Here is a 25,069-nt window from a genome sequence, read left to right as displayed (position 1 = left end):
AATAAGACCAGCTTTTATGACCATATTTTTTTTATTAAAAGAGTTAAATTTAATTTGGTACATTTGTATTTAAAAAAAAAAACGATGAATAATGAAAGGGAAAAAAAGAGGGCTAACCAAAGTGTCTGTAAACTAATGTAACAATGGCAGGTCTAAATAGAGAATTATGGGTTTTTTTAAATTAACTTTTCACTGACACTTGTTTTAAACCTATTTGTCATGCAGTGTAAAATGTAGCTGAAATCAATGTCAAAAATACAACGTCAAAAAACCCAGTTGTCATTGTTTTTGTTGGAAATTAATTGTATGATGTAAACAGTAGAATCCCTAGTTTATCAACATCTAGCATGTGCCCTATTTGTTTTAGGAGCAGTTATAAGTTGAGCCCACTCAAAAATACTCATAGACTTGGAAATAAGAAAAAGTGTTTCCTGCCCTGTACAAACCGCAAATCTTTCACTGATAACAATATTTTTATGACCCCTTCCAAGAAAAAAGAAAAAAACTTTTTGGCATTTCAAATCCTTCTGTTCACAGTTTTCATGCAGTCTCTATTTCACCATCTCATTCAAGTTGTACCAGCATCATTAAGTCTTTTGTGTGTGTGTGTGTGTGTGTGTGTGTGTTGCACAAAAATGTGTGCAGCTCTTCTTTGGTTACGCAGCTCCTGACAACCAGATGTCAGTCTTGAGGTATTTCAATCAACACAATAGTTCCAAACCATTTCATGGTTTTAAAATCCACATTTGTCCAGTTGTTGACATTCATCAAGCGTGGGTGTCATACAGGAAGAACATTGTCGCTGCTCTCACAGCTGACCGGAGGAGGTGGCGGCTCACTTTGAACATCAGCTGCAGAGTTGGTGTGCTCACCCAGCGTGGGAGAAGCGTCCAAACTTGATGAGAGGATATTGTACGGCAGCACCACGGACTGACGAACGCTCTCCTCATATGATGGAGGTGGCTGTGAAGAGTGTTGGGAAATAGAATAGCACAATTTGTACAAAGTAATTGCTTGAAATTGAAAATAAGATTTTCTCGGGATCGTTGTTACTTTCCCTAACTGCTTTCAAATTACACTATTGATTGCGTAACTAGTTTGTATTGGCCTTATCATCGTGGGAGGGATGCATTTATCGACGACACGGCTTTATCGCCCTTGTTGTCAGCAGCAAGTAATTTATAACAAGGCTCTAGTGAATAGATGAATCTGTGAATGGGGAATAGGAAAAATGAATTATTTATTTCTGCTTTGTTGGGTTTGGCTTGTAAAGTGGTTAATTATTGCTTTGGGGAGAAAACAATCCAAACTGTTGTAATGATTGTACATTGTTGCACAAAATATTTTGTAAATAAACAATTAAGGAGATTATAGTGACGTGAACAGTGCTATTTACTTAAAAGTTCAAGATAAAGTGATCTGGCATCAGTAGAGTGAGTCTGATTTTTTTTTTCTGTTATGAGGTGACAGCAATTTAGCACAATTAATTCACTCGCTACCATTAACTACTTATTGATTTGCTGTCTCATTAGAACTGAACCTCGTTTTGGAGGATTTCTTGATTTCTAAGGTGTTGAACGTGATAATAAATGACATTATTACATTTGGTGGCAAATGTATTTACATTAACAGTTCATCTATTTCAAGTTAACCACCTGGAACATGATTGTTTTTATCTCTCTGAAGTCTGAACACATCTGGGATAGTGAGTCTGGCTTATCTTTTAATTGCTCAGGGACCCTGGAGTCACTCTACAACATCACTCTTTATCATCACACACATCGAAGGCTGCAAAGTTTACTGCATCATACCTCGGGCCAAAGGACAAACAGGGGAAATTACGGAACCAATTGAAAGTCTAACCAAGTCTGAAAATAGGGGGCGGAGGGGGGGGGGGGGCTATTTTGGATGACCAAAGACAAGATCACTACGTGGGTGTGCATGCTGGTCAATCGTATCGAAAAAAATATATAAGCGGTCACGCTTGGGATTGTTTAATTACGAAAAAGGAGAAAAGGTCAAAGCGGTAAAAACTGACACGAGTACAAAGCAGTTTTTCCTCGGACATTGTTTGCGTTCAGGGTGCTGCCTTTAATTATGTTTGATGTGCCTTTCTCTCATTACTTTGTTTGTTGAAGCGAGTCAAAAGCTCAGCCAAAGATCAACACCGTAAAACCTTGAAATGTGGTCGCTAGCAGTGAGCGCTAGATGACTTCATTGTATGTTTTGTGTATGCAATATGGCTTCAAATGAGCTCTGAATATAATATGTTATGATATTATTATCAACCCTTTTAATAGCATTACCGAGGACCTGTCAGATAAGCTTGATGGAGTTAACATCATTGTCATCTAGCATACGTGCCTATTCCAACTTTAATGTTTCCTACCTCCGTCTCAATAGGCCCATTGAGGCCAAAGCGGTCTGCAATCATCATGTGGATCTGCCTCTGGCGATCCTTTTTTCGGACACTCTCGTAGGAGGGAAGCCTTGGCAGGGGGGCCTCCAGAGAGGGCAGACTGTAGCTGGAGGGTAGGCCGACATAGAACAGCTGACTTCCCTGCGCATGGTACCACACAGGCCATAAAACACAGAGGGGTCATTATTAGGGTCAATCTATAATTGCATACAGCGTTTGAAAAGAATGATCAAATGTTTTGGTTTTTTATATGTTGCTATGGCAGCACGAGCAATGCTGAAAAATAAAAAATAATCCAATTGTTCAATAAGTTGCACAATGTTGAATAAGATTCAATACTAGAGGTGGACTTAAACTCAAACACAAAGTAAATTCTCACGTGCTTACGTGCAGATTTTCATCACGGCTCACTTACATCATCGGCATTGTTGCCATCTAGAAAATGTGTCGGCTCTAAACATGATGATCCCATCAGTGTTTGTCTGCTGCTGTAGTACTGAGGAGGAGCGTCCTGTAAAACAAGAAACTATAAAATCATGCCTGAAGCTGAAAAAGCATTTGTCAGTCAATAAGCTTGGCTCAATTAGTCACATTTGTGTTTCTTTTGCTCCGATTTTCATGCCTTGTTTAATCACTGTGGATACTAGCTGGTTAGCAATACCATAAATTATCTAATCAATAAGCTCCTCTCACCCCCTTTTTACAACACAACCTGTCAACGTCTCACTGTATGAGGTGTTGGCATCTCGGAGGAGGGGGGGGGGGGGGGGGGGGCCTGCGAGGAAGACAAGGTAATTGTCTTGGGTCTAAATGAGTCGCCTTTGTTTGGGGAACAATATGGCGTCCTACTGTGTCATCAGAGTCCCTAGGCAACAAACCACACAGTTTGGCCTTTTCAGCATCTCTTCATTCCCCTTTTTAAGCGCTTAACGAGCACACTCCACTACACATTATGACCTCGTTTGTCATTTAGGGCGGCGTTACAACAAAGTCAATTTGTTACCCGACTAAATTTAGCAGGAGAATAAAAGAGGTACTAAAATTTGAACACGCACAGGTTGTATTAAATTACAAAACTTTTCCCAGGCCACAATGCACAATGACATCACTTATATTTTAAGCGACGCACACAAACGACCTTTGCCATAACCGTCACAGCATTTCAGGGCGACACTAAAAACGTGATGTCAGGGGTCATTTTGCCCTCACTGGCTGGTAGTTTGAAGAAGCAAAAAAAAAAAGGAAGGAGGAAAAAAAAGGAGCGTTGTCCTTTTGTCCCAGCCATTGACTCAGCTTGTGTGAAAAAGCACAACCGTGTAAAATCAGCACTGAAGTCGGGGGAGGATCCCAAGGGCAGCGTGCCTTTTTCACCAGCGCAAACTAAAAAGGAGACCCATTGTCTCGTTGCGTCCCCAACACCCACCGGAGAGTCTGTCCGCTATTCATGGTGCAAAGTGAAGCAGGGAAAGGTATGTGACGATGAAGTTGAAGACATGCAAATGTCCCGAAGCAACACAATGAACAAGTGCGTCTGTTCTTAAACTTCACTCTTCTTCTAAACAAAACAACGCTGACAGTGAAACTCTTTTGTCGAATTTGAAAAAACTCTTGACCAGCCCCTTATCATCTTATCAACCACATACGGCCCAAGCTTCAGTTCAACTCAGTTTGTTCTTGGTGAAACGCTCCGTTAAGTTCTTTGGTGGCGTCTCCGTTAAAACTGAACTGAGTTTCCTGTCAGATGTGGTGAGAGAGCTATGAGTCATGCCCCTGCAATAAGAAGATAACAGTGAAACATCACCCCATGGGACTCACGGAGGTGAGGAAGAAGTCAGGAAGAGGAAGCAGAAAGAATGAAAATGTTACCTCTTTGGTGTGTTTACATTTCACTATCTCCCAGCAGCTTTACAAATTCATTATCTTTAGTTGATAGTCCATATTTGGCTGAGATTATGCCCCTCACATTGTTGAAACAAAAATAAATCTGAATACATCCCACTGCTTGGTGAACTTTTGAACTCCAGATTGAGTTTTGGAATTATATCGAGGAAAAATGACATCGCTGTGAGTGCCACATTTATGATTGTCAAAGCAATTGACTGTGGCAAATCCATTAGGAGACGATGATCATATCAGGTTTAATATAGAACTTCTCACACCGCTGTGCAAATTGAATGTGACACTTGCTAATTGCGACACAGTCGTATCACATGGTGTGGTCTTTTCTCATTTTCTCAGTCTCATCTCAAAAGAGAACATGGAGACCATGGCATAAGACCACTCAGCACAAAAGTTATTTATTTAGCTTTTTTCTTGTTGTTGCAAGGACTTACCATATCAGCATGTGGGCCTTGATAGGAGCGCAATCTGCAGCACTGAGGATCTTTGCGATAAATGATGGACAGGAGCACCAAAATAACAACAAAAAACACCAGGGAGGAAACTGTGAAAGAGAAAAAGAAAAAGGTTTCATCTCAGATAAGCAGGCTTTTAGTTTGTTGTTGGAACAATTTGAAAGACCAATGCTTAAAATACTGAATATAGTTGACTCAATTGGAATTGAACCGATTGAAAGTCTGTTTATAGACAACACTTGTTGAACGTGGTATCTTCTGTGATGTATCTTGCCAGCCAAGAAATCATTTTGTGTGGCCCCAGAAAGTAAATCTGAAGCGCCCACTTCCTGTTTCTTGTTAAATGTTGATAGAAAATTTCATTTTTCCCTCACTTAAATTAGCTGGCCAAGCATTTAAACTGGTTTTAGAAGCATTTAATTTCATTAAGCATTTACTTTCGCACATAACATCCCATTTTCCATGATTTCCGATTTAAAAATAAATAAAATTTAAAATGAATGCTAATTCATCTAAGAAAAAAAGTCCTCCTGCCACACAGTGAAATATAATATGAAATAATCTAAACTTTCTCATAATGCAATAAACGCACAAATATTTGAAAATAAAATATATTTTACAAATATACTCACAACAAGCAGCGACCACGGTGAGTTGATCCGATGTCATCTGAGAAGAGGGAATGGTTGGACTTGCAGTTGCAGACATTTCTGATGTATAAACAGTTAATGTTGCTTTCAGAGATGTCCCCGAACTCATCAGATTTAACACCAAAGCTGTCATCTTCTTAAATATGAGCGTCTATACTGGAAACAAGCTTGGTAGGTCTTCCACATGGTGTAATCCAACAAGCTGACAGTCCACATGCGCTCTGTAAGCCGGATCTTCAAGTGTCCGGCGCTCTGTAAACACACCGCCGCGTTTACGAGCCGGTGAAAGCGCACTGACGTCACCGGGAAGCGGTCAGACTACGGACAGCTTACTGGTTGGGTAACTCCCCCTAAAAAAAAAAGAAAAAAAAAAGTACATTTGCATATGTTTTACATGCTCAACACAAGACAACAGTCATTAGTTTTGACGTAGCACATGTAATAGTAAGATTAATGTCATTCCTGTTTCCTCCACGGAGGCACCCCAGCATGGAGGTCTGAATGCGTGGAGCAGTTTGCTGTTACCCTGGAAACGGGGGTCCCGTATTGAGATGATTTGTATTCAAACAAGTAACCAAAGTAGAGAATTGGTCATCATGGTTCTACTTTCACACTTAAAAGACAATTTCATGAGATGCTACACTAGTAATTGTGACTTGGTGTACAAAAATAGTGTTTCTTCATTTCTTTATTTCTGTATCCCCGGCGTAGTTTGACTGGTTCAATCAATACTTTGAGTTCTAATGTTTAAAAGCGTTCACGTAAAAGTCGTCAACCTTATAAGAGATGCGCGCAACACAGGCGCGTACGAGTGCGCGCATCTCCGAATCTTGCATCCGCGCGCGACTTCGAAGTTATCGAACTGAAGAAAAAATGGCGGCCAGCGCGAGGGTGCAGAAGCTCCTCCGACGATATAAACTAGCTATCGCCGCTGCCTTAACCATCCTCCTCATCCAAAGTCTCGTGGTGTGGAGCCTGAAAAGTCTGGAAGATGATGAGGCGGAGGTGAGCAACGGCCCGCTTGTCATTAAGCAGGATGACACGAATTCCTTTTGGGTTTATTTGTAGCGGCTAACCTAGCTTAGCTCAATGTCACTCTAAGGCAGACCGCTAGCAGAGGCTGTTTATCTTAGAAGAAGCTTTGATGGTACTTAATAGAACCAGACCTGTGTACTTTAGGATTAACATACTACAGATAACTCTTACAACAACAAAAAACAAATTATATGTAGGCTGGCCGAGGCGGGGATGAGTAGCATCATTTTGAGTACTCGAGCAGTCCCTCTTGAAGTCTTCTAACTGTATCACAGTTAAGATAGCGTTGCACATAATAGAAAAATGTCCACGTTCCTAAACATGCAAAGTTCTTTGTTTTGAAGATTCCAAAATCACGTATCCAATTTCATAGAAATAGTCCAAAACGTATTTAATTCAAAAAATATGGTTCAATTTCTTGACTTAGTTGTTGTTTTGCACCCTGGTGCATATTAAAACATATATCCTGCAGATCGAGAAAACATTCAACCAACATTTGAATTCAATTGTATGAGATCTCCAAAGAACACCTGGAACTCAATTACTTTTTGAGGCAGTGCCACCGTGGCAGGTTAACTTTTGGATCTCTGCTGGCAAGTCCGGACACAATCGCTATGTATCTCTCATTCTGACACTGGAATGTGACCTGAAATGTGAGATAAAAACTATATTTCTGCAACTTATAAAAAGTCTGGCATGTTATTCATTCTAGCCCTGTTGGGTGTGTGTTTACCAGACAAGATGAAGGTGGAGTTGAACCTCCAAAACATTTTAGGTTTCAGGACGTGGATTTTATTTTTCTCAGCTCAAAAACATGCCCCAGCTTCACATATTACATGCGGCAGAATTATGGTCAGCAAAGCATTTTCGAACTCTCAAATTTCACTTGCCCCCTCTTTAAAGTCCTAATGTGGGTTGTGTTTGAGTAGTGTTCCAGCTTTTTGGATTTTGCATTAACGTGCTTTCTTTCATAATCTAATTACGCTGCGACGCGACTGTCAATTTTGAGCGCACCCTAATAACACCAAATCATCACAATGTGTTATATTAAAAGCTTTCACATAAGAAGGGAAGGCCTGAAAAGACTGAAAAGTCGTTATCAGCGGTGGCTGGAACTTAACGCTCGCTTCTGCTGCTTCACAGAATGGCGACGCTGATATGTTTTTTCTCCTTGTTAATTGGAAGCAAGGAGGCTGGCTAACTTGGCTTTGAATCAATATGTTTTTGACAGGACGGTGTTAATTAAAAGCTGTGCAAACGCCTGATAAGGAAAATTGGAACGTTAGCTACAAATTTAGGATGTTCGTCTTTTGCGTGAAAGCCTTTGCTCAGGAGAGTGTGTTGTACATTTTAGGCAAACAGTCTCTCAGGCTTTTCGAACAATTTCCAAATAATGAAAAATTCCAGGGTCAAACTGTCAAAAGTCATTAAATGAATGAGTCGAAACAGAATAAGCAAAACCATTCTAGGGACATTTTAGGGAAGTAGGAATTCCTTTTGGTTACGTTAAGTGGCAGCTGTCTCGTGCACACACATAAATGTAGTAATTCATCCTCAAGGCTAAATGTATTCTAATTGTGGACGTCTTTGAATGCGGAGCTCCCTGATTATTATTTTTAAGCCGTTAAAAGTTTTGAGGTTTGCATGCCGTTTTCATGCGTGTGTGGAATGTGTGCAAACACATCACCAGCGTATAGTTTTCCCCCTCCAATCTTTGCCACAGGGGCCTGCCTCAGTTTTCTGCAGTGATCCATTGGGCTTATGTCTTTCACTGCTTGTGCAGATTAGCTGATTTAAAAAAAAAAAAAAAAAAATCTGACAGGTTAAAAATAACTCTGGTGATGCCTAATGTTGACTTTTTAGTTACTGGCGTCATCGAAATCTGTTATCAGTTCTTTTCTGTTATGCTTGCAAGATTAAATTTCAAAGGTCATGGTCTTTTCACTCACTCTTAGCTTTTCTCCCTAGAAAAAAGCAAGACGATCTAAACTGCCCGACAACAGCCAGGACCAAAGGAGGGATGCCACGGTTTTAGAAAGACACATAGCGTTGTCTGGAAGTAACAAGGGCAGGCTGGAAAGAACCGGAGGCACGCCAACCAGCACGCTTAAAAGAGGGGCCAGTCAAAAACAAGGAAAGCCCGGAGTCAGGCTGAAGAAGCCCCCCGAGCAGGGGTACACCGGCACCGAAACGGACGGTGTAGCACCCCACGACCCATCCAGTAACCTGAGTGAGATGCGAGGCGCCGCTGATGTGGTGGCCAAGTTAACCGGCGCCTTGCCAGGGGAGCCAGGCAGCGTGGACGGGGCACGCCAATCCCCCAGCAGTGATTTTGAGCCCAAATGTGACATCATAAGTAAGGACGCGTGGTCTGCTCTGCATCGTGCTAGCTCACAGCAGTGTCGCCAGGAGATCGGCAACGTTGTGTGCATGCATCAGGCCGGGCAGCTCATGCCGGATGACCTTCCGCAATTCTGCCCTCAGCCAGGTCACACGATGCACACATTGTTGTTATTGTAAATATGTCAAAGTCACAAGCCCCAAAAGACTTTTTTCTTATCCTCCTTCATTAGGCCGATTGAGTGCTGCTCAGTCAGTTGGCGAGCTGGACAACAGCCTGGCCAACGTGGAGAACCCTGTCCGTGTGGTTTTCGTCCTGATGGTCCACGGCCGCTCTGTACGGCAGCTCAAGCGTCTCATTAAAGCCATCTACCACTCTGATCACTACTACTACATCCATGTAGACGAGGTAAGACGACGAGGACTTCTCTTGGCGTTGGCTGCACTGAGCTGGAAAAAATGTCTACCTTTCCTCTGGCGTTATATAGGTTACATTTTATCCTACGGGTCTAACAGCATGGTTGAGGGGATTAGAATAAGGCAATGTTATTCTTAGCAGCTGGATTTAGTGAACGCCACCCTCACGTGCTGCCGAAGTTCAAAAGGTCAAGCGACAGCATTAAACGTTGCACTCCACCTTTAGAAAGACTGCAGTGCTTAGTTTTAAATTGACAGAGGGGGAGGAGGAAATCTGCAGCGCTTTTGTCTGGTGCATTCAGACTGTCGAGCTTGACGAATCAAGTCGTGTCCTCAAATGATTAATTTCTTTGAACCGCTTATCTCGCCGCAAACTTTAATTAGGTGTGTTGGTCTGGAAACAAGCCGCTGCTAATTCAGCAAATGTAGCTCTTTATTTTTAGTTGTGAGTCATACAGTTCGAAGACAGTGGTTACACGTGGAGGGTTGTTCCCCTCTTATGCGTCACCCTTGTTGAGCAGTTTCTCCTAAGATTTGACACTGTAATATAATTAGAGATACATGACTTATTTATAGCATTATGATTTGCGCTGGATGTTGTAATGTTCCGTGTGCTCATTACCAAAACGTGCCCTCGTTTACACTTTTGAACCCGTGTTCAGCGGTCGGGCTACATGCACCGGGAAGTCCTCCAAATAGCCCAGCAGTACCCAAATATACGTGCCACGCCCTGGAGAATGGTGACCATCTGGGGTGGTGCCAGTCTGCTGAAGGCGTACCTGCGCAGCATGCAGGACCTCCTGGCCCTGCTGGATTGGAAGTGGGATTTCTTCATTAATCTCAGTGGCACAGACTTCCCCACCAGGTTGGTCAAGTTTTTCAAAACAATGTGGACCAAATACACAGTGATTTATACATGACAACCACTGCATGATGCATTGCATTGTTTCTTCATGGATGAATGAACATTTCGATCGTGATGCAACTTCTCATTTTGGAGTCCGAAATTAGCCGAGATGCACGTTTAACAGATTTCGGGGGGAAATTAGTTACACTCGTGTTGCGGTTTCCATGTAAAGTTGTTCCTTTCATGATGTGTGGTCACATTCCAAATCTGAGATTGTTTTGAAGAAGTCTAAACTTAATACTTGCTCTTTCTGTTACCCTGCAGGACTAATGATGAGCTGGTGGCCTTTTTATCACAACACAGAGACAAGAACTTCCTCAAGTCCCATGGCAGAGAGAACACCCGGTGAGACTTCTTGTCATGTGATGCATAAAAAATGTAGTTAAAAAGTTGCGTCAATTGTGCAACCATGCTGGCACACTAACTTGGCTTGGAATTCAAGAGTGCAGAGAAACTAGCATAACATGCTAATGGTATACAATTGGTAGCACGCTGATTCGATAAAAGCCTCACCCTCACAAATCTTGGTGAAATTTCTAAACGCTTCATCCGTGCCATTTGTTTTGTGTCGAAGGTTTATTAGAAAGCAGGGCCTCGATCGTCTCTTTCACGAGTGTGACAACCACATGTGGCGTTTGGGAGAGCGCAAAATCCCCGATGGCCTGGAAGTGTCGGGTGGCTCCGATTGGTTTGCGCTCACCCGCCGCTTTGTGGAGTATGTCATCAATTCCCAAGACGACCTGGTGTCGGGACTGAAGCAGTTCTATTCCTATACTCTGCTCCCTGCTGAGGTGAGTCGGCCCGAGGTGGACCCTCACAGGAGATAAGGTGACATGGCGCTGTGCATTGTGCTCAGGATAAAAGGAAGCTTCACCCGTGACATCAAACTGCCTGCTTTTGTTCCCAGAAGTGTCAGGATACGTTTCTACTCATAACATGAATCAGACTGTAACTTTCTTCTCTGTTCTCAGTCCTTCTTCCACACCGTGCTCGGAAACAGTCACATGTGCGACAGCCTGGTGGACAACAACCTCCGTGTGACCAACTGGAATCGTAAACTGGGCTGTAAATGCCAGTACAAGCACATTGTGGATTGGTGTGGTTGCTCTCCCAATGACTTCAAACCCCAAGACCTCATCCGCATCCAGGTGTGTGACTCGAAACAAGACATTAAATTAGTACCACTAATTGTGTACCTTTTTTTTTTTTCTTTCTTTCTTACCACAGCAATTATCCCGGCCCACATTCTTTGCACGCAAGTTTGAGTCGTCAATAAACCAGGAAGCCGTTGAAATCCTGGACACGCACTTGTATGGCCAGTACACACCAGGAACTGTTGCCATTAAGGCGTACTGGGAGAACCAGTTTGAGCAGATGGATGGCATAGGCTCGCTGAGTGATGTGATGCTCACTGCTCACGCTTCCTTGTTTCGCCTGGGCTTGAACAGCCTTGCGACATCCCAGGGCAAAAAAGACGCCTGCAGGTTTGGAAACTTTTTCAATGATAGTGATTCAAGTTGAACTTTTCTACGCCACCATGTAGTTTACACAATTGGGGTTTTTTTTGCCCCCCATCCACATCGGTGACAGGTTTGAACCTATCGGCTACCCTTTGTCAGTGCACTTGTACTTCTACGATGACCGCTTTCAAGGGTACTTGATACGTCAGGAAGTTCAGGCAGTGGGATCAAAGGTCAAGGAGGCAATAGAGATGTGGGCTGTGCCCCAGACGGCATTGGTCCTTGAGAAGAGTCTTAAAGAGTTTGAAAGGCTCAAACACCTTGAGGTGAGCACACTCTGGAGATAATTGGTTAAGAAAATACAGAAACAATAAGGTCATTTAAACCCACCATCCTTTTCCTTAACAGATCGGTACGGAATGGGATCCAAAGGAAAGAGTATTTCGTAATTTCGGCGGGATCATCGGCCCTTTGGATGAACCGCTTGCGGTTCAGAAATGGGTTCCCGGGCCCAACCTCACCGCCACCATCGTGTGGATTGACCCGGCCCAGGTGGTGGCAATTTCGTATGACATCACAGTGGATGCAGATACAGAATACACCCATTACAAGCCACCCCTGCAGCACCCCCTACGGCCTGGCATTTGGACGCTGCGTGTATTGAAACGGTGGCAGCGTGTGGCCCAACTTCAGTTCCTTATCGTACCTTTGAGCTTCAAAGATCAGAAGCCACTGCGCAAAGGTGAGAATTAAATTTTAGGTTGTTATGCCAACACTAACTCTTGCATACATGCACAATATTTTGAGAGCTAAGCTTTGCCTGTCAAAAAAGCTGCCAAACATGTTTTGGTGTAAAGACTGAAGTTCAGAAAAGAACCACAAGGTGGCAGAATGCTCTTTACAATAGCAGCTTGTTTTTCCTGCAGGGCCATATACTCCTCCCTTGGATTTGACTGCAATTCATCATCTTAGTACATTTTGATCACGAGCAAAAAAAAAAAAAAAGTGTCTGTCATTCCCTACAGATAAGGACAGTTGGCTGCATGCAGGCCCACCCGGAAATTTGTACCTGGATCAGAGCTTCCAGCACTTGAGTTCCATACTGAAGTTGCCGCCTCAAGAGCCTGCCATGCTGGAAGCGCAACGAAGCGCCCAGATTGTGGGCCCGCCCCTTGACGTGTGGGTTGACAGGAGTGTGTCAAATTTTTGGGTTACAGGAAACCTGTGCACAGCGCAGACTTCACCTTGCACCGCTTTGGTGCCATGCTCCAAAACTACCTGGAGCTCCCTGTCCCCGGACCCAAAGTCTGAACTGGGCGCGGTGAAAAGTGACGGGAGAATCCGGTAGCCCCAGTGGTGGGGAGGACATAAAGGAAGTCTGTGCCGGAGGCTGCAAGCAGCCATGACAGCTCCAGGAGAACTTTGTGTGTGGGAGGTTTGGCTCAAAGCTAAAGGCCACAAAAACAATGACATCTTGCACTGAAAAGTCACAACGTTCTCGATAGAAATGACTTGGTAAATGCTGGAAATTTGCACATTGACATCTGCGAGCCAAAAAGCTTTTCCTTGGCTTGCAGGATGATATGAATGCCTGATACATTTTATTTGTATTTTTTTGCTGACAGCAGATGAGTGAGTGAAGCACCAATCTTCACTAAATAGTGAGTTTCTCTCTACTTGGGATCAAGATACAGTTCGAACTCGGCAAAGTCTCTCACCGCGTTTTGTTCACATCTGAAGATAGAACAAAGCATAACAAGTATGCTTATTTTGAAGCATTTTATGTCGGACATGGAACAAGTGCACTATACTGTTGCGTAACGTTAAGCAAAATTCAGTTGATTACGTTGCAATGAGGAGGAGCTGAAAAAAGGTCAGTTGTTTATCTGCTATTGTGGGTCACATAATAACAGGCATTCCTGTTTTTTGGCAAAGCATTAGTTTTACACATGTTGAAAATGTTCACAAGGCTAAAAGCTTCTTGCTCCCAGAAAGTGTCTGGAAAGTGCGAATAGCTTCAGTCAATGTCCACGTGCTCTTAAAATTTGTGTTAAGTCTTTTTTAGCCACTGCTTGAGAGAGGAATTTCAAATTACAGTTACATTTCATGTATGTTTGTGTAGGTGCGGTTTCCCCCACATGGGTCTGCACTCCCACTCAAGGGAGAAACACTTCAAGTGACCACAAATGGTAAACACTGTATAATTTCTTTTTGGGTTTATTTTAAGAATATTACGATAACTCAAAGCTGCCTTTACGAAGCTGAGATGACTTGTTTACTGCAGGATTAAAGGTTCCCAAGATGTGCAATTATTTTAACACGTTTAATAGGGTCTTTTATGTTCTTCAAAATTGTGGTTTTCAAGTGACCTTGTTTACCTTGCACAGAACAGTTGCTTCAATGAAGCCCATGTCTGCAACAAACAAAAAAATAACTGCAGATGTTATTTTTATACTGTGTACTGTTTGAATGTGGTATACCTACATTTTATTTCCTGATCAGTGATGGAGAGGTTGAGCTTTCTGTCCTTGCTGCTGTGGAGAGCTAACGAGGTCTTAGGTCAACAAGAAACATGGACATCAATAAAAATAAAATAAAGGACACGGATATCAAGGTTTGGGTGTGTTTGTTATGTAAACGTATGCCGGATGTTTTGCCCTTAAGGTTGCTGCAGACTTTCTTGTCACTTCCTTGTTGAAATTGTCAACATGGTTTCTACATATAAATATTTAGTCAGGTGTGTTCCTTCCTATCCACAGGGTAGCCAAGCATGCAAATCAGGAGTGAAAGAGGAATTGAGGTGAGCACAGTGAGGAAAAGGATGGGCGAGACGAAATAGAGGAAAGATGAGGTGAAGATGGTTTCCCTTGACAGTGTGCACAACTCTTGCAGTGTTGGGCCTGACACCTACATTCAACATCTCACTTATAATGAGCCCCGGATACATGAGGTGATATTATATTCAAAAAAAAATTTTGGGCTGGTTTTAAATATAGACTATTTACCAGCAAAATTGAATTGTTCCACCAAAAACAGCGTGTACTGCATTTTCCAGTTAGATGAGTCACCAGTGCTAAAATAATGCTGCAGTTTATAATTGACTATAAATTAAGATCGTTCTTAACAATTAATATAACCGAGTGAATGTGTTTCTCGGCTGCATTCATTATGTGTGTCATTATGTTGCTCTTAAATGGCCCAAACAATTCAGAATAGATGGCAAGCTCTTGAGGAATCTTATGTTGCCATGGAAACATCCGGCATCTTAGGTGCTGAGAATACACAATGAACCCAAACTCTACATGAAAGATTTTTTTCCGCCCCAGAGGCTTCTTTGGGATAAAAAACTGCTACCTGATTTCCAAGTTGACGTTTTACTGCAAGAAAAGAGGAAGCAATTATGTTTAAATATTAAAGGAAGCATAAAATAGAGTTGCCTGAACTGGTCACGTGACATTCCCAGGGCGGGTTCACTGACTAAGTGAAGCTATTATTGCTAAAACCGGAATTAAGTACTTTATACAATACAAATTTCAAACAGTTTCAACTCAAGTGTTGCGGGAAACATAATTGGGAGATCTAATCATCTTGTGAGGAACTTTATTTTAAGGTTAGCTTCTTTTTATGGTTGAATGACCATTAAGTATGTTAAAATCTTATTTTAACATGACACAAATATATTGACAGTTCTGCCCAAGGCCTTCAGAATCACTACTAGTATGATTTATTTTATTCATTAGAAAAATGGCATGTTAATAGATAGTTATTGATTTGGACTGCTCCAGATGATTGCACAATTGTGCGTATTTTTTGGGGCTGTGTTTTTATTTCTTTGAACTGCAGGAGAAGGCCAAAGGAGGAGGTGCTAATAAATGTCATCTAAAGACGTGAGCATCTGCCGCCAATGAGCTCCGGGCGCAATGAAACCATAACCATGGCGACCGTACTGATCGTTTCCTGCATTCTGCAATGTTGTGTCATAACACTTCATTACACTTGCACAATCCAATAAGAAAAGAGGTAAAAAAGAAGTCACACCACTCATTTTTTTTAAATAGCTTTATTATTGTGGCGCTGTTGAGAACTGTTTGAATATAATATTTTAATGATGTTTCTGCAAATCATTGTAATTTCATCCTTAGGTCCTGCATGGGTTAGTTTGACAGTGAATGCACTTTCTGCCATGCACCCACTCACCAAGAGTTTGTTTTGCAAGATAAATCCCCCTCCCAACCTTCCCACAAGCTGCTGCCTTCATCTGAGTGATGAGAAGGGCACAGACATCACAGTGAGCTGTTTGTACTCAAGTTGTGACATAACGAGGCCTTCTGTTTTTTTTCTCCCAATTCACTGTGCAATGCTAGTGGAAGAAGCTTCTTCTCGCTGGCATTCAACATCCTGTGGGGGCTTTTCTTGATAAGGATAATTATGCTCCTGTCATGATTGTAGCTTCTGGGTGTTGGCTCCATTAGTGTTTTAAAGAAGGATAATATTACGCTTTGTGACGTGGGGGAGGAGGAGCAGACGGAAGTGCATGATGTGGCACTTGGCTTTATGTCGCTGCGTTTTATGAAGCGGCATGGTGGAGTCTGGGAGAATGTAAAGAGATTGCCTTTGCCATTTTGATTAGATTGAAGGTGCTCCATGTGCATCAGCATGCATTCAAGGGCATGATTGGACCTATAAAACTGTCTTCGGAATATTTGTTGATTGTATTGCCGTGTTTGCATGGCAGGATGAATTATGTAAATAATGGATGCCAACCAAACACTGCTCAGTAAGCATACACAATCTAATAGGATCCAAATGGAGACCTGCAATGAACATGCAGTCCCGTATAAAGATAAAACCTTCCACAAGTGTACCTAATGTTGTGACCGGTGACCATCTGCTGCTGGCATTTTCCTGCATAAATATTTGTCAGTGTTGACATTTAAAGATCAAGGTCTTCTCTTCATCCCGACTTACATTTGGTGGCTTATCTCACAAATTATTTGCAGTCTGGTTTAAGGAAGCCCTTCCTGGTGTTTGATTTTTGTGATAAAACATATCAGCATTTAAATGTGACAGTAAAATAAGTTTTTTTTTAGTCTACTCTTCTTTTGGATAAAATATATCAGCTTTATCACCTGCTGCAACTAAAATTGCAGAGTCTGGAAAAAAATATTTCACTGACATAAGGAGCAGTGCGGTGCGTCAATTTGAATGTGGCATCAAATGTTTACGTTTAAATGAATAAAACCTAATAAGTGATTTTATTATTGCATTTCTAATGCTGTCAACATGTTCCATTCTAAATAAAGCAAGCGTCTCTGACCTTCTCTTTAAAGGAGACTGATATGGTTCAATGAATCAGTGGTGGCTTCGCACAAGCGTGAAACAAGACCACACATCAAGGTAAGCAGAGCTGCACTGAAGTTAGTTGGATGCACAGAATAGTAGTAGCTCACTGTGTTTGATTCTGATAACTATGTTGGCCCTCCAAAGTGATTGTCTCAACTTGTCATTCAAAGAGTTGTAAGGCGATGCAATATATAAATGTATATTTGGTCGATTTTGGAATATATTATTGTGGTTTGAGGTGCGGCTGGATTTTCAGTGGGATGCTAGGAAAGAAAAATAGGCATCAATATGGACCGTGAAGACAAAATGCAGTTACTTATTATGAACGCTAGGGAGCACCAAATGCTTTGGAAAAACGCTTGCATATTTAATAGTTAAATTGCCTCGCGGTGAAACGATTTGACACGCGTGACATGTTAATTAAGCAAACGAGTCTTCTCTTTAGATAGAATCATCTGTTCTCGATAAAAGCAAATGTTGGTGATCGATTATCTGTTAAGAAGGAGAAAATTACATAGAGCAGAAATGAGCGACGCGAGATTATAACAGTGCCAGCGGTAGTCCTGAATGAAACGTTCTAACACATGGGGGCGTTCAAATGAATCAAGTAAAAACAAAAACCGGTGATTGTGTGCTGTTTATAAGGTATAGACAACACCTGTGGCACAGATGAGTCAACTACGTCACGTCTGACCCCTATGGCTGTTTAGGGTACAATTAGGGGGGCCGGACTAAATGAGGTTTCACTCATGAAATCACGCGCGCGCACACACACACAGTAAGTAGACGCTGCGTCTGCCCACGCCAGGATGCAAAGCAGAGAAATGTTTCCGCCCGTGTGTCATTTTCTGCTTTCATGACTGCTGGATGGTTCTAAATTGGCTCTTTCATGTTTTCTTTTGTTTCTCTTTACTTTTTTTTTTCTGTATCTAAACGCTGAAGGGTGAGCTTTTTCCATTTTTCTCCCTGGTGATTATTTTTTTGTGAGCGCACAGCATGCGAGCAAAAGGGCTCGAGACTGTCGGAGACAGAGCCTGAGATACACACAACACGTATTGTGTGTGTGTCCCTACTGGACTACATCTCGGACGAGAGTGGCTTTGGCGCCGTGAACGCATCATTTGCCATCGCGATGTCCATCAGGAAGACATCGTTGACGCAAAAGCAGTCTAAAAACGGGACTTCTAAATATGTGTTGGAGCGGTGCGCTTCTATTAACGAGTATTATGATATTGCCTTCAAGGTGGGTATTTTTGCTCTGTCTTTCAGATTAATTGATCGCTTTTGTGGATTTATAGCCATCACAACGTGCCTACGTATAGTGGCGTTGACGTGGTGTGTTTTTGTGTCTTGTTTCAATACAAACTCAAAGTTTGAATTGTGATTTCCAACAAGTGAATAATGTGCGACTGTAAATCTTCCTTTTGTCCACATGTGCCGATGTAAAATATTTGTTGAGGGTGTACTTGTTGCACTCCTTTCATTTCCTAAAAGCAGAAAAGACACACCTCTTACTGTCGTGAAGCTTAAGTTAAATTGCACCAAGCAATTACCGCCGGTTGGCTGCAAGGGATTTGATCGGAAGTTAACAAAAAAATGTGTTTTGTTATACCTGCAACTGCAGTTTACATTGTTTTGCCCCTCTGGCAAATTTAATGCAGTTCTACACAAACTGCAAGCACATTTGCACAATTTGAAACCATCTAATCCACCTGACCGTGCCACATGTCTTATATTCATCACATTCCCAAAGAATCTCATTTTAGAGTTGTGCAACAGCGTGTGGCAATCAAAATGATTCATGCAACCCGCAGCGTTCGTTTCCTCCCCAGAATAATTGCACTTGTTATCAAAAGCATCGTTGCGTTTAATTGTAACCTCACCTTTTGTGCCTTCGCTCCCTCCCTCGGCTGACTCTTTTTGTTCTAATCGATAGGTGATGCTGTTGGGAGACTCATCCGTGGGAAAGACATGCATCTTGCTGCGATTTAAAGACGGGGCATTTGTGGGAGGCAACTTTATTGCCACCGTTGGAATAGACTTTAGGGTGAGTGAGATTCATTCCCATCTTTTCCTCTCATTTGTCTCCTATTCCTGTTACTCTGACAACTGTAAAGCAAATAGCGAGCCATTTCGGAGTGTGCCAATTATCACCTCGCTTCCATCAGAGTGATGATCGCACCCAGTGTACAAATCCTGTCAGTGGAGTTCACAGCCCACTTGGGCTGCTAGGAGCCGCCGGCTGCGCCTTACATGGATGCACGCCCACATCCTCGTCTCCTTCGCTCGGCGCTGTTGAAATTCCTAACTCATCCAACACCTGACCTCTGAGAATTCTCTACTGTAGTCTTTTCTAGTACTGAGCCAAGACACCCAATCGTACACGCAGTAGAGGTGTCAAAAGTAATCCATTAATCGACAACAAACCGATCAAATATTATCGTACTTTGATAATTGAATAATCGCTTAGACATTTTTTAAATGACAATTGTAGAAATCTTATTTCAGCCTCTCATGATCAATAATCCAAAATATATGATGATCCAATCCACCCATCAGTAAAGTCTATCATAGGCCTATACATTGAAATAATAATCTCCTTCTCATTAGGTGCAAAATTCGGGCACGTGTTGTTAGACACAAATCTCTGAATCGCAACAAATGGACAAATTGTATCCCCTCCTATATGGTGGAACAGAATTCAATTATTCTAAACATCGCTGGCATAGATAGAGCAACAAAGATACATTATTTGGAATAACTAGCTCATTTCCTCTCCCACAAACCTCATGATGAGCTGCACAGTGTTTTGGAATCCCAAGCACCACTGTGATAAACACAAAAGTGGTCTTTTAATAGTGAACCCGCTTAACCTTTTTGTGCCCCTCCAATCGACACAAAACACTCCAGCTAATGCTCGAGACAACTCTGGGTGGTCTTGGACGGAAATTGTTGCATTAGCCAGAGTGATGCATTGTCTTGACGAGAGAGACATTACAGAGTGTAATGGCAAGAGCTGTTCGGAGCATCTCCACTGAGAATTTGTTTTTCCCCAGCACTCAAGGAAAAAGCAACAGGTCTCGTGGTCGGGAGCCGCAGATAAAAAGGACAGAAGAAAACGATGCAGTCACTGCCGCGCCGTTTATTCCCCGTCATGCTTTGGGCTTCTTGTGGCGGGCGAAAGAAAGGTTAAAGCTGCTGGAAAATGGAGTCAGCTAAGCGAAACAGTTGGATGCTGAGGTTATTTGTGCATGAAAAGGCAAGGCAGTGCTGTTGTGTCAGTTTATAACGTAGCAGGGCTATTTTCGGCACGCTTTCTTGTAGCGGTTACTCAGCATGCAGGCTCTCTCACATCATAATTGGGGGGGGGGGGGGAATGGAAAGCCATGGCAACTAATGCAGGGGTTGAACCATGTCCATTCTGTTATGGCAAAAGATTCAGCAGGTGGCTTTTGCTGCACATCTTCAGTTCTCTCCTAACCGTGTTGTTTTTCACACGCGCAATTGGGATGCGTATTCATATTCACACTTGCCTTATCTGTGAATTGCTTTCTCGTGGGGAGGTTATTTTTGTGAAAGGTTAACAATGTCCTGATTCTATGTGGTCATAGGACCTTAAGACTTTCACATTATAAATGTTTTTGTTTACATTGTGCGCTAAATAAGACTGAAGTCAAATGCCACTTTAATGTCGTTTATGATGCTACACTGTCCCTTTAAGAATTCTACAGAATATTGTATGTACCGTATTTTCCGCACTATAAGGCGCACCTAAAACCCTCCAATTTTCTCAAAAGCCGACAGTGCGCCTTATAATTAGGTGCGCCTTATATATGGACCAATATTGAGCCACTGCAGCAGGCGTGTGCAAAGTCCGGCCCGCGGGCCAAATGTATATATCTTATGTATGGACAAAGTTTTAAAATGGGCCATTCATTGAAGGTGCGCCTTATATATCAACAGTTTTAAAATGGGCCGTTAATTGAAGGTGCGCGTTATAGTGCGGAAAATACGGTAGGTCAAAGTTTGATTCCTAAACAAATTCTGCTCAAAATTTGGATATTCACTCCAGCAATATTCTGTGTTTTAATTTGGCTCTCAGATGGAATTGTTTTCGTCCCAACTTTGGCTCGAGAAATCAGATTGCCGCCCTGTGAGTTAGCAGGAAATGAACAGTGGGAGTCAGTTGATATTCTGCCCATTGTCCTACTTACTCACCGACGTTGCCGTGAGCGTTTTGCAATTAACTTTGTCTGGCAGCGGTTACGAGCCACTTGTACTCGTCTCTTTTCGTCGGCCACATGCTGAGCCTCTCTGCTTATTTAGTTCCCTCAAATGTACGTCATTCATTTCCGTGCCATTTCCTCACAGCATTCTGCTCTGTGTGCATGTCTCATGGTTCTTCTTGCTTCCCCCCCCCCCCCCTCCCTCCCCAGAATAAAGTGGTAGATGTCGACAACCTGAAAGTCAAACTCCAGGTGAGCGAGTGCACCTTTTTTTCCTCTCATCTATTCCGCACCAGACATGTTCACCCATACATCCGACGGATTATGTCAAACTCGTCTGTTAGGGTTTACAAATTGGAGGGACTTTACCGGATTTCATCACACAAAGGCGCCGAGTCGTCTTTCCTCATAACCTGTTTGTTGAACAGGAATGGGAGTTGACAAAATTAGATACCTCTGCGGGTCGCTTTGGCGGAGCTTCAACCTTTTATCTCCAACACGGCAAGTCTTGCGTCATATGTTGGCGTCGATGCAAAATTAGACGCCTACGAAGAGTTTAAATCATTAGTGAAGCAGTTGTATGACCCACATTTTTTTTAAATTGGCTACCATCTGTCACTGGAACCATGTGTTGGTCTTCACAGTAGAACAAATAGAACAGTTAAAATATTCTTATTTTAGCACAGACTGTTTCAAGTGGTGCGAAATTAATCCATGATGACGCTAAAAATGATGAACAATTCAGTGGACTGATCTACGTCAACAAGTTAGTCTGTACTAGAACATTTTGTGGCTTATTTTTCTGTTGGTTGTTTGACTTGTTCAGTACGGGAACATTTCGGATTGCGACATTGTGTAATTATCTTTTTGTTTTCTAGATCTGGGATACAGCCGGTCAGGAAAGATTCCGAAGCGTGACACACGCCTATTACAGAGATGCCCAAGGTAACCTTTACTCGTTAAGATTACTTCCTCATACTGTTTATGTGGGTGTGACCTTTCTAAAAAATGCAACAGTGTTTAAGCATGTGTGTGTTATCCAAGTTGCAACACAGATGTCTCTCTTTCCTTTTTTACAGCATTACTTCTGCTTTATGATATCACCAATAAGCCATCATTTGACAACATCAGGGTAAGATTTTTAAAAACCATTTGTACGTGGAGCTTCCTGCTTTTAAAACGCCCTTTACAATTATGGTCCCGACTAGCCTACCGGAAGCAACACAATGTTGTCAGAGCAGCCCAGTTTGGATAATGAAAAGACGTAAAAGTGTTCCTCGGTGGCTGGTTCTCACGGCGTTTGATTGACGGACTCGTCCCCGGGGGCGAGCACAATGCAGTCCTGAGATATTTGTTACTCAATCCCACATCACTACTGTGTCTATCTGCTCGTTCCTTTTAAAGGCTTGGCTGAATGAAATACACGAGTATGCCCAGAAGGATGTGGTCATCATGTTGCTCGGCAACAAGGTGAGCAAACCTTCCTTTTACTTTTGTGTTCCATAAAAAGATCAGGGGTGATAAGGGCACCATCGCGTCCTCCTCAATTGTTTTCTCTGAAAAATGCACTGTTATCAACACATCCCAGTTAAACATGACGCTTATTTTATTTATTTTTTGGGGGGTGTATTAAAATCAGACAGAGATATGACACTCAAAACGACCCCACCATAAATTCAGAATCTCTCGCTTCAAGCGTTTCCTTGCTTGAAACCATTTTCTGCATAATGAGTCTCCTTGCTGCCAGCAACAGTCATAACTAATACGTCAAAGCGCTCCCTCTAGTGGTTGAGAGAGGACTCGCTGCTCAGGGGGGACTTCATGTTATGTCAATGAGGCTTATTTGTGCTGAGAGCAGCTGGGATGGCGGTGTCGGTTCTCCACCGGAGGTGAAGTTTGTGACACCCATTCACTCAGCAAGAGCTTTGCCTCGGGAATATCCTCTTATCTGGCTGCCAGTCTTGCATGGCTACTGGATAAGAGGATGAGTCATGTGCATGAGCTGACACTGTGGGCCTGAGTGAATTTGACCTCTGACCTCCAACCTTGGAACTCATGTCTTGTTTTGAAACTAGATTTTTACTGTGCTGCTTTACAGGCAGACATGGCCGCCGAGAGGGTGGTGAAAAAGGAGGATGGGGAGAAGTTGGCTAAGGTATGGTTTTAAATCTCTTATCTGGGCAAAGGTTTAGGGACAGAACTCTTAATCAATTAATTTGTCAATTAAAGATGTGTTTCCCAATCTGTAGTGAGTTAAGGAACCTATAAGGAAAAAAGTCACTGCACACCACGAAACGAAAAATGTACGTGCCTTCTGCCATCTGGTGAAAGTAACTAACCTAGATAGCTGACTAATCAAGCAAAAAATGGAAAACAAAAAATTCCACAGCACACTTTAGGATTCTTCATCTAACGTGGTAATGCATACTTGTGGCAATCATTTGTATGTAACCACTAACCTCACTTCCCTTTGTTGAAAGAATGGACAAAAATCCCCACAGACGCACATTATAATTTATAGTCTGCATCGTTTGTTTTTGTTTTAGGAATATGGGGTGCCATTTATGGAGACCAGCGCAAAGACAGGCATCAACGTGGAGCTAGCCTTTCTAGCTATCGCAAAGTAAGTGTAAAAATTGCGTAAGAGTGTTTTGGCATAAGGAATAGGATAGGGTTTTTTTTTTTTTTAACCTTCATGATCTAACTTTTTATCTTTTCTATCAGGGAGCTGAAGCACAGAACCACCCAACAGCCAAACGAGCCCAAGTTCCAAATACACGACTACATCGAATCTCAGAAGCACAAGACTGCTTGCTGCAGCCTTGTGTAGCTAAACCCAACACTGGGCCAGGAGACACACACGCACACGCGCATTCATGCACACACACTTAAAAAAAGGGGATCAAGACAGAGGGAGGTGGGGTAGGATAAGTAAAGCCAATCCCGGCACTAATCCTAAAAAGCGAGCATCAAGCTCTTCTCCGCTCAATTGAACGACAGTGAATCCGATTGCCGTCCCTTGTCGAAAATGTGAATATCATTCTGTAGAAAATGTGTTGTGGTCTTTGTGGTGACAGTTGTGATCAAACGGGGGGAAAAAAAAAAAAGCCAGGATTTATAAAACTAAGTTATCTGCCGTCTGCAAGGACAATGAGGAGCATGTTTGCAGTGCGCTTGGTTTAGTTTTATAAGAACAATCAATATGAGCGTTGCTAGGGAATATAACAACTTTGTTTTCACGTCACTTTTTAGAGGCTGTGAACTGAATCTCTTTTGGACTTTCAGTCTTTCTCTTTACTGAGTGTACATAAACAGCCACAAAGTCGGACATATTCACGTGTGGATAGCTGTTAGAATAAAATCAATGTTGGAGGCCTCCTGCCCGTTTTGTGTTTGTGTCTGTACGTCAACTTGAGGGCCATTTCTTGAATTCCATTCAAGAATCTTTTCACTGTTGCACCAGAGATTACTCGTATTTCCTGCCCTGCTTCGAAAATCTTCAAAACATGTACATTCTCATTTCATACGCACTCTGAAACGTAAACGTGTCTCTTTGAATAATGTTGTTGTGGAGACTGTGCAAAATCTGTAATGGTTCCATGCACTGAGTTATTCAATGTCCATTTTCAATGTTTTTGGTCACATTTGTTCCTTCTCGGAGGTGTCACGGTGATCACAAAGTGCCATGAAAAAGTGCTTGGTTATCATATTATATATAAAGTATTTTTTGTAATGTATTGTGCTGAAGTTGTGCTGAAGTCATTAAGCAGCACTGAGTCTGTTTATTATTTGTGCAAACCCCCAAAGTGTATAAATGTTTACTATTTATAGGCCACAGTGGTCATGTTACATTTTCTCAATAGCTTCACATGATGCCAGATATCTTTGTTGCGATGTTGACATAGAGTTTATACTCTG

General features: G+C 42.2%; 3 protein-coding genes and 1 long non-coding RNA gene across 14 annotated transcripts; 2 read left to right on the top strand and 2 right to left on the bottom strand.

The window, feature by feature from the left end:
* Positions 1-454: 454 nt before the first annotated feature.
* si:ch73-364h19.1 (uncharacterized) lies at positions 455-6,309 on the bottom strand. Its single transcript, XM_061302915.1, has 5 exons — positions 5,406-6,309; positions 4,753-4,862; positions 2,835-2,930; positions 2,390-2,560; positions 455-963 (listed from the first exon to the last, which is right to left on the bottom strand). The coding sequence occupies exons 1-5, from the start codon at positions 5,554-5,556 to the stop codon at positions 781-783; spliced, it is 711 nt and encodes a 236-aa protein (XP_061158899.1). The 5' UTR covers positions 5,557-6,309; the 3' UTR covers positions 455-780.
* Positions 6,271-14,195, top strand: xylt2 (xylosyltransferase II). 9 transcript variants are annotated; one of them, XR_009718520.1, is made up of 14 exons: positions 6,271-6,428; positions 8,427-8,946; positions 9,032-9,207; positions 9,878-10,080; positions 10,387-10,467; positions 10,697-10,913; positions 11,094-11,270; positions 11,350-11,606; positions 11,713-11,908; positions 11,991-12,324; positions 12,608-13,097; positions 13,211-13,243; positions 13,705-13,771; positions 14,085-14,195. XR_009718520.1 is itself a non-coding variant. In XM_061302851.1 (13 exons), exons 1-12 carry the CDS (start codon positions 6,297-6,299, stop codon positions 13,760-13,762), a joined length of 2,505 nt encoding a protein of 834 aa, XP_061158835.1. In that variant the 5' UTR covers positions 6,271-6,296; the 3' UTR covers positions 13,763-13,771; positions 14,085-14,195. The 9 variants fall into 9 exon arrangements, 3 of the variants coding, with proteins under 3 accessions (XP_061158835.1, XP_061158834.1, XP_061158833.1); XR_009718519.1 differs by having other exon boundaries at positions 13,208-13,243; XR_009718518.1 differs by having other exon boundaries at positions 12,608-13,243.
* On the bottom strand, positions 9,628-9,977 carry LOC133170208 (uncharacterized). The gene is made up of 2 exons (XR_009718524.1): positions 9,838-9,977; positions 9,628-9,755 (listed from the first exon to the last, which is right to left on the bottom strand). It is a non-coding gene; the product is annotated as an uncharacterized LOC133170208 (long non-coding RNA).
* A 2,743-nt stretch (positions 14,196-16,938) lies between the features above and the next one.
* On the top strand, positions 16,939-24,888 carry LOC133170189 (ras-related protein Rab-37-like). 3 transcript variants are annotated; one of them, XM_061302918.1, is made up of 9 exons: positions 16,939-16,979; positions 18,862-18,972; positions 21,362-21,403; positions 22,030-22,096; positions 22,231-22,283; positions 22,556-22,621; positions 23,250-23,306; positions 23,698-23,774; positions 23,876-24,888. In XM_061302918.1, exons 2-9 carry the CDS (start codon positions 18,865-18,867, stop codon positions 23,979-23,981), a joined length of 576 nt encoding a protein of 191 aa, XP_061158902.1. In that variant the 5' UTR covers positions 16,939-16,979; positions 18,862-18,864; the 3' UTR covers positions 23,982-24,888. The 3 variants fall into 3 exon arrangements, with proteins under 3 accessions (XP_061158902.1, XP_061158903.1, XP_061158901.1); XM_061302919.1 differs by lacking the exon at positions 16,939-16,979 and adding an exon at positions 17,550-17,703; XM_061302917.1 differs by lacking the exon at positions 16,939-16,979 and adding an exon at positions 17,710-18,168.
* Positions 24,889-25,069: the final 181 nt, after the last annotated feature.

This window comes from Syngnathus typhle, linkage group LG17 (genome assembly GCF_033458585.1).
Source record: "Syngnathus typhle isolate RoL2023-S1 ecotype Sweden linkage group LG17, RoL_Styp_1.0, whole genome shotgun sequence".
Classification (NCBI taxonomy): domain Eukaryota; kingdom Metazoa; phylum Chordata; class Actinopteri; order Syngnathiformes; family Syngnathidae; genus Syngnathus; species Syngnathus typhle.
The sequence above is the reverse complement of the archived record's forward strand: the minus strand, read 5'-3'. Positions and strand labels throughout refer to the sequence as shown.